At 42.9% G+C, this 17,904-nt stretch overlaps 2 protein-coding genes across 19 annotated transcripts in view; one reads left to right on the plus strand and one right to left on the minus strand.

Moving 5' to 3' along the window:
• mlh1 (mutL homolog 1, colon cancer, nonpolyposis type 2 (E. coli)) lies at positions 1 to 10,121 on the plus strand. Its single transcript, XM_058058265.2, has 19 exons — positions 1 to 356; positions 455 to 545; positions 818 to 916; positions 1,000 to 1,073; positions 1,131 to 1,203; positions 1,602 to 1,693; positions 2,929 to 2,971; positions 3,049 to 3,137; positions 3,201 to 3,313; positions 3,389 to 3,482; positions 4,706 to 4,859; positions 6,777 to 7,105; positions 7,403 to 7,563; positions 7,649 to 7,757; positions 7,839 to 7,902; positions 7,972 to 8,136; positions 8,205 to 8,297; positions 8,404 to 8,514; positions 8,597 to 10,121. The coding sequence occupies exons 1-19, from the start codon at positions 250 to 252 to the stop codon at positions 8,750 to 8,752; spliced, it is 2,217 nt and encodes a 738-aa protein (XP_057914248.2). The 5' UTR covers positions 1 to 249; the 3' UTR covers positions 8,753 to 10,121.
• Positions 9,606 to 17,904, minus strand: part of lrrfip2 (leucine rich repeat (in FLII) interacting protein 2) — a 22,147-nt gene continuing 13,848 nt past the window's right edge. For 5 of the 18 annotated variants that reach the window (XM_078787396.1, XM_078787395.1, XM_078787398.1 and 2 more), the window contains 11 exons: positions 17,252 to 17,293; positions 16,736 to 16,867; positions 16,292 to 16,363; positions 15,525 to 15,695; positions 14,212 to 14,697; positions 13,487 to 13,588; positions 13,077 to 13,209; positions 11,541 to 11,711; positions 11,383 to 11,462; positions 11,190 to 11,294; positions 9,606 to 9,852 (listed from right to left, as the gene is read on the minus strand). In XM_078787396.1, coding sequence (XP_078643522.1) covers positions 9,742 to 9,852; positions 11,190 to 11,294; positions 11,383 to 11,462; positions 11,541 to 11,711; positions 13,077 to 13,209; positions 13,487 to 13,588; positions 14,212 to 14,697; positions 15,525 to 15,695; positions 16,292 to 16,363; positions 16,736 to 16,867; positions 17,252 to 17,293 — 1,605 coding nt within the window. In that variant the 3' untranslated portion in view covers positions 9,606 to 9,741. The remainder of the gene's footprint in view (positions 9,853 to 11,189; positions 11,295 to 11,382; positions 11,463 to 11,540; positions 11,712 to 13,076; positions 13,210 to 13,486; positions 13,589 to 14,211; positions 14,698 to 15,524; positions 15,696 to 16,291; positions 16,364 to 16,735; positions 16,868 to 17,251; positions 17,294 to 17,904) is intronic. The other 13 variants (XM_058058255.2, XM_078787399.1, XM_058058260.2 and 10 more) reach the window with 7 other exon arrangements.

The raw sequence follows: 17,904 nt of genomic DNA on the forward strand, positions 1-17,904 counted from the left end.
CTCCCTTACTTCCTGTCCGTCACCCCTTTTCCTTCCCAATCCCGGAACATATCTCTCCATGGCAACACATGCGCAAATACAACACATAATACCCATAAGGGTCATTACAATATTTTTTTCAGGCTGCGTAAATTCCTACTTCCTACTTAGTAATATGAAAACAAACAGCTTTGACCATGCATGGGCTGATTTAACTATAGCTTGTTAGCCACCCTGAAACTGAAGGCGGACTACTATAAAACACAAACCATGGCGGGGGTTATCCGGCGGCTCGACGAGACGGTTGTTAACCGGATAGCCGCAGGAGAGGTTATCCAGCGACCTGCTAACGCTGTCAAAGAAATGATTGAAAATTGGTAACTGAACTGAAGGCAGCTGGACAAGTCAAGTCACGTTACACGACAATCTGCACAACATCTACATCAGTAACCATAGTGTTTTTTCAAATGTGCAGTCTAGATGCAAAGTCCACGAACATCCAGGTGACGGTAAAAGACGGAGGACTGAAGCTGCTCCAGATTCAAGACAACGGCACCGGTATTAAGGTAAGGAACAAGCCAACACAAGCTAATTTAAAGTAAATAGCTTTATTTCTTCATAATGGTGCCATGAATACCACGTGATTACATTCGCACAATTCAACGTCATGCACTATTCATTCATACCAGGTCTTTTAAGGGTTGACACTTACAGTATATTATGTACTTTGGTTTAGTTAATTCCATCGCTCAGGAGGAATAATAGAGTACAAACCAAAGTATTCATGTGAAGAAGAGCTGACCAAAAAGGCTCTAAGCTAAATCTATTTGTGATGCAGAAAGAAGATATGGAAATCGTGTGTGAGCGGTTTACCACAAGCAAGTTACAGATATTTGAGGACCTCTCTTCCATTGCAACATATGGATTCAGAGGAGAGGTGGGCACCGATACTAAATATTTCATACAAACATACTGTACATACTTGTACCTCAGCCCCACCTTTCCTGTTTATGTTTGCAGGCCCTGGCCAGTATAAGCCATGTTGCCCATGTGACCATAACAACAAAAACCGCTGATGCCAAATGTGCCTACAGGTATGGTCACTTGTTAAGTGTACCTTGTATGATGACATCACTACTGTTTCCTTGCAGGGCCAACTACAGTGATGGTAAACTAAAAGGTCCTCCAAAACCCTGCGCTGGAAACCAGGGAACACAAGTACTTGTGAGTTTGTGGGTTCCTGCACATCCTGCTGTTGAAGGTTGATTTCAAAAAGTTGTTACAAACATAGTCTGTGTAAAATCACTTCATCAGGTGCACAATCTAATGCGATGTAACACAAGAGCAGAAGCAGCTTTTACAAACAGAAGGCATTTATTATTGTGGTTGTACTTGGATAGAACCACACTGTAGTATGGTTCATTAAATTAGCGACATGGAATCTCTGAGTATAAATATGCATATTAACAAAATGAGTACAGATCTGAAAACTAAATCAGCGCATGACAGTGATTCTAAAGGCAACATTATTGATACAGCTCATGTTTTTACAGTAGTCTCTATAGACTGTGGTCGATGTCGCGCATACAAATATGTTTATCATTTGTTCTCCATGTATACAGGTGGAGGATCTCTTCTACAATGTGTCCACTCGGAGGAAAGCTTTAAAAAGCCAGAGTGATGAGTACTCCAGGATTGTAGAGGTGGTGAGCAGGTGTGTGTTTGTTAGTAAGCAGAAAAAGTACAGCACAGATTTGTATGAAATTTGTGGACAGATGGTACAAATAAATAATCCCGTATTTTTTCTCGTCTGCTATACTGATTTGATGCATCTATTGCAATCCACTTGTGGTATGGTAGAGGGATAATGTCATTGTCAAATTTGCATAGTTGGCTATGATGCATTTGCAAAAAGACAAACAAATATGTTCGCTAAACAAGACGGAGCAGCCTGTGAGTGCTTTTAGATGGGGGAGGGTTCACAGACCACTCGCTGCTCGTCAGACTCTCCTGAAGTGTCTTCACTCGATTTGTCACTAGGCACTTTTTTGAAAAAGAGTACACATTTATGTGTGGTGGTCTAATTGAATGTATGGGAAACACTTGTTTGTGTTTGCTTCCAGGGCAGTTATTGTGCCAGACCAATTTGTTTATCTCTGGGGTGTCCTAAGTGCAACCTTGGGGCCATTTGCAGCCTGCAGAACATTGTAAAAATACAACTACAAAAAAAACTAACAAACATGGGGTGGACAAAAAGGCATTAAAAAGTGGTAAAGTTGATGCTAATAACATAGAGCTGACATACAGGCTGTTTTTTCTTTAAATATAAAGTACATCACATCTTGGCATAGCCTCTTAAAAATCTCAAAATGGCTCCCTGCAGTCTTTGTATATCAGTCGGCCCTGGGTAGAAAAGTTTGGACAAGTACCAAAATCTGAGATACATAGCATGATCTAACATAAATAATTAGCAAAACACTGAACAGCAAATCTGACTTTCCAAACACAATTCAAATGTCCTTGTCGGGTGGGCAGATATTTTCAGAACTATATCTCAGATATTAGTACATACTGTCTAATTTAGTAAGAAAATACCCACACATTCTGGCCTTTTGTTTTTGCAGTGCATAAGCACAACCGCAAAGACAAAGCAAACGGGTGTGTCATTCTAACTATTGGGGTGGCTCCTCCTACCTGTTATTAATGGTAACTGCCATGGTGAGCAACTATGAATCTTAACAAATGCAGTAATGAGTGGTTGTGTTACTAAGTGATGGCACAGGTAAACTGGATGAAAGCATGTGTGCATCCACTTTTATACATAGGATATAACAATGTATGTTACACTTTCTAGAATCCTTTGTGTTGACACTCAGACCACAATCCCCGATGCCGTACCAACCAAGTTAGTTTTGTGTATTTAACAGTTTGGTGTGTTTTGTTCGTCAGGTATGCCATACACAATTCAGGGAAAAGCTTTTCTGTCAAGAAGGTGAGAGCAACCGACTGAAAAAGAGACAAAGATTAGACTTTCTTCACATACATCCTTCTCTGGCTGCCGTCTTCCAGCAAGGAGAGACCGTCGCCGATGTGAGGACTTTACCCAACGCGTCTGTGGTGGATAATATCAGAGGAGTTTTTGGCAATGCGGTCAGCAGGTATTAGCCCATGGTGGAGAGGCATCTCTGCATTTTATCACTGCTGACATCCAGTGTTCTCAGGGAGCTGATTGAGGTTGGCTGCGAGGACCAGAAACTTGCCTACAAGATGAAAGGCTACGCCTCCAACGCAAACTACTCCGTCAAGAAATGCATCATGATCCTCTTCATCAACCGTATGTAGCAAACAAACAGGGATTGTGGCTCACTCGTTAGTATCATCAGTTAATGGCTAATTGGAGCGTCTTCAGATCGTCTGGTGGAGTCGAGCGCTTTGAAGAAAGCGGTGGAGACTGTTTATGCTGCGTACCTGCCCAAGAACACACACCCTTTCCTTTATCTCAGGTAATGACATTGTTGCCATTCAAACATCACAGTGACAGTTTTATTTGTTGAATGGTTACATTTATCAGATGATGACATAACTGGCCATGTCGCGTGAGTGCTTTGAGGCATGTCCACACAATATGGATATTTTTGGCGTCTCGTCCACATGCAAATCTCGGATGTCTCCTTAAAAACTGAGCTTTCGCCGACTGGAGTGGGGAATTTCAAAAATTCAGATCTAGCATTTGTGTGTTTACGGGTTAAAACAAAGCTTTTTGGTTCGTGTCAGAAGAAATGAGCTTGTGTTTTTGATAATGTGCACATCATTCTAAATTCTATAATACATACATATCACTGTACTAATGAATAGCGGCGTTAAAATAAGCGACCAAGTCAGCTGTGGTTGCTTTTTCAATCTCCTGATTGGCCAAAATGCTCATGACAGCCATGAAAGTGTATTTCAAATGAAGAAGCAAATTCATGATGTACTACTGCTGCTGATGCTACTGTACAGCAGCAGTAACAGTAGCAGTTACAGTAGTTGTAACGACAAGCAACACAAGACGTGGACTTGAGTCGCAATTTTGATCACTTTGACAATATCGTCAACGACTTGTAACTCAGCTTGGACTTTGACATCAGTGAATCTGGACAATTTTCAATGACTTGAAAATACTTGAGTTTAAAAATTCCTGCTTTGGTTTGGCTCGATACATTTGTGTTATGATACAAAAAATAATTGAATTTGACTGAAATTGCCAGTGACATTTTTGTCACCGCAAAAGTCACCATGTAATAATAAGAATATTAAAAATAAAGAACCAGTCGAAAGCAATAAAAATAGCTATCGCCCGGTGGATTTATTTTGCCTTCTTTGACTCATGTCCTAACGGCAGTCTAAATGACGTGGGTACAGTTTTTAGCATGTTTGTTTTCCCAGTTGTTTTCACATCGATGTTGTTTGATGTATTTCCACCAACGTAGCTTAGCATTGTGTGACACTTGAGGCATACTTTTGTTTGTTTGTTTTTTTGTACGCATGTGTGTTGAAGGGTTCGATACTGACACACGTATTGTTGCAGCCCTAATTTTCAGTGAATGTGTTGAGTAATATGTGTCCCCATTCAATCTATTCAGCTAAACAGTACTTACGACTTGTAAGGACTCCACAATTTCAAGCCTATGACTTTGGATTTCACATCTCTACTTGAGACTTAATACTTGTATTTTGATCCATACAGTTTAGAGATCGCCCCTCAGAACATAGACGTGAACGTGCATCCAACAAAGCACGAGGTGCATTTCCTGCATGAGGACAGCATCATCGAGAGTGTTCAGAAACACATCGAGGGCAAACTACTGGGCTCCAACTCCTCGCGCACATATTTCACTCAGGTACTACATGATGTGTGTCAATAGCGGGGCATTTGAAAATAAATCAATCAAATGAATACTGAACTGAATGGAACCCCACGGAACATCCACAGGGAAGAGTCAGGCCTATGTTGGCCTCATCTCCTCATCATTTGTCTTCTTGATGGCAGGCAGGGTGGAGAAAAATGAAGGCGTGTGATGTGTCATAGAAGAGTTTCGGCTATAATGAAAGGAAAGTTATACAAAACTGTGGTGAGACCTGCCATGTTGTTTGGGCTAGAGACAGCACCACTGAGGAAAAGACAGGAAGCAGAACTGGAGGTAGCAGAGATGAGGATGCTGAGGTTCTAATTGGGAGTGGCCAGGATGGATAGGATCAGGAACGAGTAAGTCAGAGTGGCCAGACTGAGATGGTTGGGACATGTCCAGAGGAGAGATAGTGAACATATTGGTAGAAGGATGCTGCCAGGTAGGAGGCGTAGAGGAAGACCAAAAAGGGGGTTTGTGGATGTAGTGAAGGAGGACATGAGGGTACTTGGTGTGAGAGAGATAGATGCAGAAGAAGGAGATTGATTTGCTCTGGCAACCCTGAAGGGAAAAGAGAAGAAGATGGCGGCAGTGTTGGTTTACCCACACTCTGACAAGCTATTTTCCACCAATAGGAAGGTGGTGTCATGTTTCGTTGCCCGCTTTACTCAAAGCATACACCATACACCAAACACCATACACCAAACACCATAAGTGTGGTTTTACTCCATCGATGTACACCATTGGAAGACTTGTAGGCAATATTAAGTCTGTGCCCCGCCCTGCTTTTTCTCATGTTTTAACTGTGTATTAACGAATTAATGTTGTATTTTAATGTATCCTCTACTCCAGAGGTAGGGAACCTATGGCTCGGGAGCCAGGTAGGGCTCTTTTGATGACTGTATCTGGCTCTCAAGCATTTCTTACCACAATAAAAATGTATTTTTGCTAACATTTTAAAGTAAACCATCACAGAAATGACTGTTAAAAATAATATTAAAAATCAACAACTTTTTTTATGCATTTTAATTCGTCCATCTATATTCTGCTGCAATACGGCCAACCATATCTATCTTTCCTGATATTTTCCAGGTCAAACACCAAAACTCGATTATTACTGGGTAATGCGGTAGTCTTCCTCGGTCATTGAGATGTCAACATGTAAATATAAACTTTTCTCCTTTAGTCAAATAGTCACCTATCTAAAGCTGGCCAAAGATGGCCAAAATAATGAAATATACGGAGTATGGTGCAACATTATGCAGCAGCAGAAGTTGTATTAATGGCAACAAGTATTTGATTTATTATTAGACACTGCGCTGCTCACGAAAGTGTGCTGGCCACACCCCATTGGCGTGGGGTAGTGTGCCTGGTCTACGTAATTAGAGCCCATTATCTAAAACTGTTGGTCTTACATAAAAATGCACACATTTTATTGCATTCAATGTTTAAAAAAATGTATATGGCTCTCACAGATACACATTTTAAAATATCTGGCCTTCATGGCTCTCTTAGCCAAAAAGGTTCCCGACCCCTGCTCTACTCTGTTTACTTGCTTTTATTCAACTCCATTCTTCTGTAAAGTGTCTGAGTATTTTGAAAAGCGCTATACAAATAAAATGTATTATTATTATTATTATTGTAGTGTTGGAACGGGGCATCTCTGTGGTTGCATCATCATTCTGTACCGTCATGGACACTAAGAGTATAATAAGATAACATAATAAAAATGGTTTAGGCTCCGGTGACTTCATGGATAATATCTAAGTGGCAGTGATTACCAAAGAATAGTGTTTTGGAATTGTGTATATTTACATGAAGCACATTCCACTTGTGTTTGAAATGGACTACAGTACTAGTACAGTGCTAGAGAACAATAAAGATCAACCTACCTTGCCTTCTGTTGTGCAGACGTTGCTCCCCGGGTTGTCTGTCTGTGGTGGAGGTGAGGCCAAGTCGTCAAGCGCCACGTCTGAGTCCACTGAGCGGGTCTACGCCCATCAGATGGTGAGGACGGACTGTCGCGCTCAGAAGCTGGACGCCTTCCTCCAGCTAAAAGAGAAGCCGCTTCCCGAGGCCGAGCCTGCCGGGCCGAGCAGTGTGGCTCCCGAGGCCAACTTGGGTCGGTCCGGCAGTGCAGAGCCGGATGACGTAGACATGCTGGAGGCCCTGGACCAAGTGGAGGCTGGAGTACCAAAAAACGAGAAGGAGAGCTGCACCAAAGTCCACGATGTGCAAAGGTCAGTTACATCTACTGATGAGGAGGAGGACTTTGTGAGAGTTTGGGCTGAAGTCAAAAACAAGAACATGGTTTATGACATAGTATTTGGAAATGTTTTCTACCGTGTTATTATGAAACTATTTTATTTATAGCATAATACTGTCTTTAAATTGATTAATATAACATAAACATGATGTTTTGAATATATTATAGAGTACAATGCAGTAAGTTTTATCAGTGGATTACTTCCGCCCCCTAGTGGGCAAGATGGTTTATGCATGAACCGAACTGTGAAAGCGCATTTGCTATCTACCAGGAAACGACCCAGGAAGGAGCAGGAAGAGCAGGAAGAGCAGGAAGAGCAGGAGATGGTCGAGGAGGAGGATCTGACGGCTGCAGCCACACCTAAGAGACGAGTCATCAAACTGAGCAGCATTAAAGATCTGAGAGGGGAGATCAGCGAGAACACACACAAAGGTAACACACCTGTCAGTCATCTGAGAGCAGACAACGTCTCCCGCTGTTGTATTAGCTAGCACTGATCATTTCCATGGGCTTCCAGGTCTTCAGGAGATGTTGCAGAATCACTCGTTTGTGGGTTGTGTCAACCCCCAGTGGACTCTCATCCAGCATCACACCAAACTCTACCTGCTCGACACCACCAGGCTCAGGTCGGCGACGCACCGCACCGCCCCGCACCGTACCGTACCGCACCGCACCACCTTGTTTACTTCTCTTTCTCTTTGCTGCAGTCAGGAGCTCTTCTACCAAATCCTCATCTACGACTTTGGCAACTTTGGTGTGCTGAGATTATCTGTGAGTTGCATCTGCTCCATGTAGAAATGCGGCGCTGAGAATTTTGAGTGTATTCTTGTGGTATTTTAGACCCCAGCTCCTATTTACGATCTGGCCATGTTGGCTCTGGACTTGGAGGAGAGTGGCTGGACTGAAGAGGATGGCCCCAAAGAAGGCTTGGCTCAGTATATTGTGGACTTCCTGAAGAAGAAAGCAGAGATGCTGGAGGACTACTTCTCCTTGGAGATAGATCAAGTCAGGGTTGATTTCATTTTATGATTACATTTCTTCTCGTCGACTTCACTCACGTTTGTGTATTCCAGGAGGGAAATCTCAGCGGACTGCCCTTGCTGCTTGACAAGTACACACCTATCATGGAGGGCCTGCCCATGTTTATCCTCCGCCTGGCAACTGAGGTGATGGGATAGATCAGTGGTGTCCAAACTGGGGGACAGATACTGAAAAATCCAAATGATGCGTTTGGACATCCCTGCTTAAACTCTCACTTTTGGCGTTTCGCAGGTGAACTGGGACAATGAAAAGGAATGCTTCCGAGACTTCAGCAAAGAGTGCAGCATGTTCTACTCCATCAGGAAGCGGTACATCTTGGAGGCGGAGCCTGGAGAGGAGAAGGTGGGAGAAGACACGCATTGGGCAGATGTCCGGCTTTAAAAACCTCATTGTTAAAGAATGTCTCGTCATTTTGTCACGTCAGGACCCAGAGCTGAACTCATGGCATTGGAAAGTTGAGCACGTCATCTGTAAGGCGCTCCGTACGCTCATCAGTCCTCCCAAGCACTACAGTGAGGATGGCACTGTGCTGCAGATCGCCAACTTACCGGATCTCTACAAAGTGTTCGAGAGGTGTTAGGTGATCAGCGGAGTCATTAGCCATACATGCGGCTCTTTTATATTCCATGTACTGTTGAAATTAAATTCCTAATTTGTTTATTGTGTTTTCTGGCTCAAGTGCTTTTCTGTGTGTAAGGAGAGAGCCTGGTTCTGAACAGCCGCAATTTAAACCAGGCCACAAGTCCATGAACGATACCTAAAATGCGTCATTATTTCCCCCTAAGAGTCACAAGCAGAGTGGATGGAACTTCTGCCCTCACTCACGGTTTGCAATGCCAATATAAGTGTGGAAAAATCAAAGACTGACCAACGTTTCCACAGGAGGGGACTGAAAAACCAGAATTTTCCATGAATGTACATGAGGATAAAGGACAACATTCAAAATTTATTCAAAATAAGACGCACACTTCTGTAAATTACACATTTATTTTCAAGAATCATTTAAATATTGAAAAAAAGGAAACTGCAGCAGTTGGTTGTGTGTGTGTATATATACTGTATATATACATATATATGTTCCATCTGCACCTCTTTAAATACATAATGTACCAGTTGAAACAGTTATTGTTTGATGGAGCAGTGGGACCGCTAGTGTGAGAAGGCACTTTGACTGTGAGGGAAGCTGGAAGGTGCAGGGCCAGAGCGGCTGTGACAGTCTTTTAAAAGCATCATGATACTCATCCATGCAACTTAACAAAACAGCCAAGCTCCCAGCCAGAATCAAGTAAAATCTTGCCAATAACATGTTGCAGAACAAAAAATGAAAGTAGAGATTTCCTCACATGTATCTCCCAAGTTACGTTTGAGCCTTGGCCACTGTCGGCCAGAACAAAGCAAAACTTCTTGCTCTCTTTTTGTCTTATTTTTGTCCATGCTTGAAGTTCTCAAGTGTTTTTGGTGAGCTACACATGTTGAAGTGTTAGAGCTGGACAGCACATGTTCTCTGGGCGCTACATGGCAGTCTGAGGTGTGACTTTTAAGGGCTTCTGTGGCGATGCTGGCTGGGCCTCACTGCTGGGAGAGGAGAGCGTTCCTGTTGGCCTTCATCTTTTCCAGACGCTTTACGAGGTGGTTGTTGGTCATCTCCATCTCTTCTATCTTGTCGAGAGCCGTGCGTAACTGCCAAGCAACAGGAGTTGTGTTGTGTTACTGTACAGTATGAGCAACAATGTTGCGTTTGACTAGTTTTGTGCCAAAGAAAAGTCTGGTGCAAGACATTTCACCTGGTGTTAGCATTATTCTAACATGCTACCATTGTACAAGCTGCACTGTTGGCTCGCTCTCCCTGTTCCCAGGGCGAGTTGGCTCCACTGTCCCCGCTCAACCCACAGTGCTTAAATCATCATTCATCAACACATGGGAGGTGCGATATAAGTGTGGAGAGAGGACAGTCAAGTTTCGTGTTTTGGGGTAGTAGCCTGTTTGGTCTTTGCAATAAAGAGATTGTCAATCAAACACCTCTTTGTCCTCCTAACGTCTCGGCAGACGATCTTTATCCTGATGGTGATGGTCACATGATGTGACAGGTTCTCCACCGTGTTTGTAACCACAAAACAAAAATAAGTCGAGGCACTTGGAGCACCAACTGCAAAATTGACATCAAGTTAACTGGAAGACCGGAGGAAGGCCCAAGTATTTGTTGTCCAAGACAGCCAAGAACTGGATCAATATGGAAGATTACATCACGTCAACCACAAGGAAAGACTGTATTTATTCATTCTATTTCCTTAACACAGTTTGCATGTTCTCCCCGTGCATGCGTGGGTTTTGTCCGGGTACTCCGGTTTCCTCCCACATTCCAAAAACATGCTAGGTTAATTGGCCACTCCAAATTGTCCATAGGTATGAATGTGAGTGTGAATGGTTGTTTGTCTATATGTGCCCTGTGATTGGCTGGCCACCAGTCCAGGGTGTACCCCGCCTCTCGACAGCTGGGATAGGCTCCAGCATGCCCACAACCTCCGTGAGGATAAGCAGTAGGAAATGAATGAAAGAATGAATTTCCTCAACACTGCACAAGGTTTACAGTGTTGACATGTTTTAATACCCGTCTTTCCTTTCACAGAGGTGACAAAATGTATATGGCAATTGTAGGAAAGTGAACTATTGTAAGTGTCAGCAAGTAAAAGTTATGGTGTGAATGAATGATCTTGTAATAGACATGGTGATATTCCTTCATGTAAGTTGTTATGCACGTCTGAAAGAAATAAACATAGCATACTTAGCATACCAACCAAGCAGCCCTACTCTACTGCATCAACCAGAACACCAACAAATTGAAAGTGATTGGAGTGAAGTTCAGAGTGAGTATCAGTACGTCGGCATTCCGACAACTCGGGTATGTTCAGTGCAGGTGTTCCTAGCGTCACTAGACTGGTTTCCCCATGTTGCTGATGGATAGACTTTGGGGCCGACCATCCCTAACTTCACACGTTGAAGTTCATCACTGTACGTACCTCCCTCTGGAGCTTGCGCTTTTCTGCTTTAAGCTCATCTTCTATTTTCTCATAGTTGTCAGCTGATGCCTTGTACCTGGACACTTGTCCTTCAAGTCTGTTTATCTGCGGGGACACACAGATGAGGGAATTTGGCTTGTTTCCTTTTTTGTGAATCAATCATCATCATCATCATCATCAATCCATGACTTACATTTTGTTCCATCGTACCCATTTCTTGTTCTGCCTTCGAAAGCTTGAATTTATATTCACTAATCTGTCTATTGGCATCTCCTGAAGACAAAACAGTTTTCAACTGCAGGAAGAAGATGGGCTGATCCATTTCAATTCATAACGATGCGCTCGACTTACTCTGCATTTCAATGAAGTGTAGGTCTGTACCGTTCTCCATCTTGTCGCCATCGGTGTACACACTGTCCACCTTGGAGTGTTTCTGTCGCTCCTCCTCCAGCTGATTCTTCAACTTCCTGATCTGAGACAACAGCTCATCCTTCTCCTCAGCTAACTTCCGTAGCCTGACATCTAGATAGATGTAGATAGCATAGATGTGAACATGATAGGAGCGAAAGCCCCTTTTGCCACTGCATGGTATATAGTATCAGTCAGAATGAGACATGCTCATGTTGGGATGTCAAAGGGGCGTGGCTTAGACTGCCTGCGCTTCAAAAGCGTGCTTTTGCTTACTATTGAAACAAGTTTGTACTTCTACTGTTAGCAGGAGCACTGCCTTGCTCGAGGGCACCTCACACTCAACAGCAGTCCAGAAGCAGATCCATTTTTTTTTTTGTGTCATATTTGTGCTAATAATGTGCACAGGCCACAGAAGGTATCGTGTGTTTACACATGGGGTGTCAATAATTCAACTGCTATTATCAAGGCTGGCATGTTGCTGCTTGACCAATGTGTGACCACCTGGAACAGGATATGTATATGTGTATGTGCAGACATGGGGAGGTGAGCCGCTACTGTGCGATGGAAAAGATAAGATTAAGATGATTAACACTAAGACTGGAAGCTTCATTAGCACCCGAGAAGTATGCTCAATAGTGCGTCTGTACCGTCCTTGTCTCACGAGTTGACTTTCAAGTCGAGATGCGTACCTAAACTCAGTCTGCCACCTGCAACATGCGCTTGAAGGTGATATTGTGTGAGTAACGTCTCTGTCGCTCTCCACATATAACACATATCCACCATTACAACACAAGTATGTCATTACATACACTTTGTTCTTCTCAACTGATAAGAGACTCCCTCGTGAAGGATTAACTTGCATCACCTATTTGTGTATCAATCATCAATTTCTGCTTGAATTGTGTGGAATGTATGTCACCTGCCTGGTCCGGCCAACCTCGTCTTCCACCTGGACTCAAACCAGGGTCGAGTCCAGAGAGAGAGGCATTATTTTAAAAGCTGTTTACCATTGTACTCATACAGTGTATATCCGTAACATGTATGCACTTAGTACTGTAACATTTTGCGCTTTTTTTTTTTTTTTGCAAATTCCGTGTGTTCTAATTCTAATATGCTGCTGGTTTGGATATGATAGTTATGAAGATTTCTTTGTGGGGGTTTTTCAGTATTTAAATTACTAATAACAAATAATAATAATTACTAATACATAATTATCCTGTTCAACAAAGCATTGTTTTTGGACCAAATTTTTCTGTTTTCCTTTTTTTAAATACCAATTTGGGAAACATTTAAGCACCAGTCCCATTTCAAACGTTCCAATTTGTTACCAATTTTACCAATATGTAACCGATACAAGTCAGCTGGACTCGTCTGTCATGGCAAAGACCAGTTGTCATGCCAGTCTACCACTCAACCCAACAGTGACAACCGGGCCTGAACAAACACTAGTCATTAAAAGCTGGTGATAGGACTCACCAAGCGGGCCATCTCCAGCAGACTCCAGCACCTGAGCAGCCTCCTGTGAGACCACAGTGATCCCCGAGGACAGGGGCTCATGGTTGATATCTCCGTTTGGTGTGCCATCTGGAATGATGACCAACCCATGTGTCTGTCAGAAAATAAACGAGGAGTGTGAGGTGGTTTGTAGCACCCTAATAAATATTCTGTGGCCAACTAAACCAATCATGCTGCTTGAAGGGACACAGTAGTGATGCCACAATTCCACAATCAAAGGCAGAAGCTTTGGTAACTGCTCTAGTGGTCATTTATAACAAGTAAGAACAACACTTAACCAAAAATGGACTTTCCAATTATAGAAAATATCATTATTGGCCAGCAACTGACATCCCTGTGCTTTATTGGCACCAGAGTTTAGGATGACCTACCTCTACTGGTTTGGCCTTCCCCTTGAGGTCAGCAAGCTCATCTCTGAGCTCGTCTCTCTCATTCCTAATGCAATCAAAGTACTCTTTCTGCCTCTCTAGGGCCTGGCCGCACAGACGAGAGAAGACAAGAATGGACAAGAGGCAGAGAAGTTGGGACAGCGGACAGACATGCAACAGCACATGCTGCAGTGCATCATGCACAAACATGCGCTGTGCATGCCAAACCAACAGTGAGAATGTAGAAAGGTGAAGATACAGATGCATTGTCACACAGAGGAAGCTAGTGGGAAAGATGTACAAAGAGGGAGGGATGACAAAGTATGGAAGGACGGACACACTGACACTTCATGGCCTGTCAAACTGATTTACAAGTGTAATGTTCACATCATGCTAAATGATAACTAGCTCTCATTACACTAGCAAACATCACGGAAGTTTACATAACACTAGGCATGTTTTTAATCAGCAGTATGTCCACAGCAAAAAAACACTTAAACCACAAGGTTTTCACTGTTAGCTGTCACAACTGAAAACCTTGTTATTCTGACATGCACAAACTGCTACATGTGAGTATGGTTCGGTCCAGATGTGCTACAGTCTATAACACAAGGGTCCATTTTGCAGTGAACACGAGAGACAAAAGATCTGTGTGGTTTCAAACAGCTAGAAAGCCCAACCATCTTTTGCCTCTCAGTCTGTCGCGGGATCTATGTGGGACCTCCTACCCCGATCTTTTTGTCCTTCCAGTTTATCGTTTCCTGCAGGTCAAACACCTCTCTGGTGAGAGCATCTAACTTTGTCTGCACTTGGTGGTTCTCCTGGAGATGTAATGAACAGTAACACAATGGCAAGTACAAGATAGGAAGGAAAATGGAAAAAAGGCAGAATAAGCAAAATGCACATACAGACAGTACGACAGGGTGAGAACGCACTTTTTTGTCATCACTGACTAAACAAAACAGACATGACCGAAGGTGGCCATTGACCATCAACCCTAATCCTTCACAGTCCTTCACAGTCTCTCGGCAGGGGCCTGCACAGAGCCACTGGCACCTTTCATGGCGCTGACAAAATCGCAGACTGATGTGGTGACAGGAAAGCAGCAACAGCAGACGTACCTCAATAAGTTCATCTCTCTGGCGGATTCCCTCTTTCAGTTCTTCTTGCTTATGCTGCAGGACAGTACATGAGTGCTTTTGCCTTTCTAGTTCCTGAAATAAAGAGGAGAATGTTTCATGACCCAAAACATACATAAAGCACATAAAACCTTGCGGTTTTTCAAAAATATGTGACTATGTCGTGCAGTTTTGTTGAATAAGGCTTATTATTAGTCAGGAAATATCATGTTTAGGCAAATTTTATGCATTTTTTGGCAAAAATCAAGCATACTCAAAGATAAAAATGGCTTTACAAACTAAAACATACATTTAAAGCATTCAAAAGATGCAGTCAAAGACATGACACTGCAAGGTATTCTTCACAAGCATATGACTTGTGACTATGATGCCCGAACAACAGTCTTTCATTGCAGGTTTGAATTATCTCACAACAGGTAAAATTAGGCCTGTCATGGTAAGCTTCCCTTTACGATAATTCATTCATTTTCTACCGCTTGTCCTCACGAGGGTCGTGGGTGTGCTGGAGCCTATCCCAGCTGGCTTCGGACGAGAGGCGGGGTACACCCTGGACTGGTCACCAGCCAATCAGAGGGCACATATAGAAAAACAACCATTCATGCTCACATTCATACCTATGGACAATTTGGAGTCGCCAATTAACCTAGCATGCATGTTTTTGGAATGTGGGAGGAAACCGGAGTACCCGGAGAAAACCCACGCGCGCACGGGGAGAACATCCACACAGAGATGTACGAGGGTGCAATCGAAATAATTCAGAAAGTTATAAACAGGATTTCTATGCTCTGACAACATTTAGAACAAGTAATATAACAATTGCCTTATCAAAAATGAAACTAGGGATTCATATTGTATTGTATTCAGCTGGTGGTTTAAAACAACAATGAATTTATACTCTTTACCTTTGACTTCTCTTCCAGCTCCCGTTTCATCTCGGACATTTGCTCCTCCATCTCTTCAATGACGTCTTTTAATGTGTCCACTTGATAGATGAGGTTTCCCTTGTCATTGTCCAGCTGCGCATTCGATACCATTGCTTTCTTATACTTCTCCTCCACCTCGACAAGGGACTCCTGACATGAATTGGAGCATGTTAATAACAAAGTGATGAGGTTAGAAGCAAACTATTCAACCACATGTATTAAATCTGGTCAAAAAATGTAAATTGTGGGCAGCACAGAGGCAAGTATTTCCAAATTAGATGTAGTTTCCAGATTTTCCAATTCTGGTCTTTTCTAGCCATTGTTTCATGGCTGCAATGCACAGTACCACAAAGAGAGTAACTATTGGTGAACGAGGAAAGAAGATGACAAAAAGTAATCTACTTCAAATATGTCAGCTATGACCAAGCCTCAAGTCAGTCAAAGCTTGGTTTGACAGAGCCAGACATTCAAAGCATGGCTACCAAGAGCATGCCACTCTGCCTTATATGAGCAGATAGATATGTGGGAGTGTTTTAATTTCTGACCGCAGACAAGAACTTCAGTAAACAAAGAAATGTGGGAACATCATGCAAAAGAAATGCCATTCCAATTCAGACAGGGAGCACGCAAATGGCTATGATGTTAGGCGGTATGGGGGTACGAGGGGAGACGCAGGGTTAGGTTAGTGATGCCATACTGCTCCCAGAGGACAAGAGAAGGCATGCTGTGAGCTCAGGCCCCTCTACCTTCAGCTCTTTAAGCCCTTGCATGTATCGCCCTTCTACATCCTGAATCTGGTCCTTTAGTTCATAGATATCCTGTGGAGTAGATGGAGGGAATGGTTGAACTGGGGGGATCAGAGGGTAGGGATGATCAAGGAGAGATAACAAAGCACCCGTACTGCCATCACAAAGACAGTCCAGTTGGAATGCACAGGACCAGCACACCCAGATATAGGAAACACAGCTTTACAGGACACATGTCACATCCCGGTCTCCCGTGCACACAAAGGAAAAATTGGTAAAGTAAATGCTAAGATCAGCACAGTGGCCCAAAAAGAGATAATGCTTAGGGGAGATTTAAGGACAGAGACAAGCTACAATCACATTTAATATATAGCGTTTATTCCAAGCTTTTTACAATGTTAAACTATTTGACTACATAAGGTTAATGCCGTTTGTTTTCCTTACCCTAAGTTCACTCAGATTGGTGTCTGGGTCATAGACACTGCCGGTGTCTGTGCTTCCCCGTCGCGATGAGGTGCCACCCAAAGATGCCAGAGTGGCTGCTGATAGACCTGGGGTGGCACAGCGGGAAGATGGCTGGAAGCAAAACATGTAGAAAAATGGTAAAAAACAAACAAACAAAAAACATAAGCACACACACACAACAGTCTAATCATTCTCTGTGTGGGATTGTCACTGTGGCTTTCTTGCTTGTTACGCCGTGCTTTGATAAACCTGATAAACCTGCTCTTAAGATTCCAAGAGGTGTGCACATGTACAAAATCCAGGTTTTGATTTTTGTTTTGTTTAAAGGAGCTGCAATGTGCAACAGTATTAATGTCTGTGTCTGTTAGGATTCTTCTTAGCATGTGTGATTAGTAGCAAAACTGTGACAATTTGCTGTGTTTTGGTGGAATTTATAGTACTTTGGTGTTACTGAAGAAAATACAAATTCAACACGCAAATTAAGAGTGAACTTACCCGACTGTAATCTGAATACTGCTTGTCACATTTCTCGTCCAGCTGGAAAAAATACAGACAATTTATTAAATGACTGAGATGCTGAATATTTTGAGAAGCGAGAGACCATTTGTGATCATGCTCGGAGGTGTTGCCCTCTCTGAAAATTAGGGTAGTTAGTCCAAGTGAGTCAGTATAAGTGCCGAGTGTTCACTGTGTATGTCACGAGACGAGATTTCTTTTGCAATGTTTCAGAGAGCACACACTGTTCCATTTGTATTTACTTTGCTGGTCAAACATCTCAGTGAGTGGTGACTGTAGAGATGAAGGACATGTAGTTTTTTTTTCCCCAGATGGGAAAACTGGATCGGATGGATAGGTTTGAGGTGACAATATTACAGTAAAGTCTCGTTATATCGATACTGTCGGGAGTCGGAAAAAATATCGATATAACCGGACTGTCGATATATCCGATCCTGCGCCGAACTGCATTAAAAGTGGGCAATAATGCAGCGAGCAGCTTAAATCAATCTTTGCTTAAGGATTTCAATACCAAAAAAGAACATGGCGAACGGCTGCTTCCAGTCAACTTTATTTTTCACACTTCCACCACCAGAGTGCAGCACACACACCGATTCCCGCACTTCCTGGTTTACAGGTCATGCTCAACCCGC

The sequence above is a fragment of the Doryrhamphus excisus genome, linkage group LG20 (genome assembly GCF_037039965.1).
Source record: "Doryrhamphus excisus strain RoL-2023G ecotype Guam linkage group LG20, RoL_Dexc_Guam_v1.1, whole genome shotgun sequence".
Lineage (NCBI taxonomy): Eukaryota > Metazoa > Chordata > Actinopteri > Syngnathiformes > Syngnathidae > Doryrhamphus > Doryrhamphus excisus.

What these genes read in the sequence shown, in the direction of transcription:
- mlh1 (XM_058058265.2), top strand. Translation starts at nt 250, where the DNA reads ATGGCGGGGGTTATCCGGCGGCTCGACGAGACGGTTGTTAACCGGATA. An exon ending in TTTGGCAATGCGGTCAGCAG is followed by an intron (nt 3,138 to 3,200) that starts GTATTAGCCCAT and finishes CAGTGTTCTCAG; the next exon opens with GGAGCTGATTGAGGTTGGCT. An exon ending in CACCCTTTCCTTTATCTCAG is followed by an intron (nt 3,483 to 4,705) that starts GTAATGACATTG and finishes TGATCCATACAG; the next exon opens with TTTAGAGATCGCCCCTCAGA.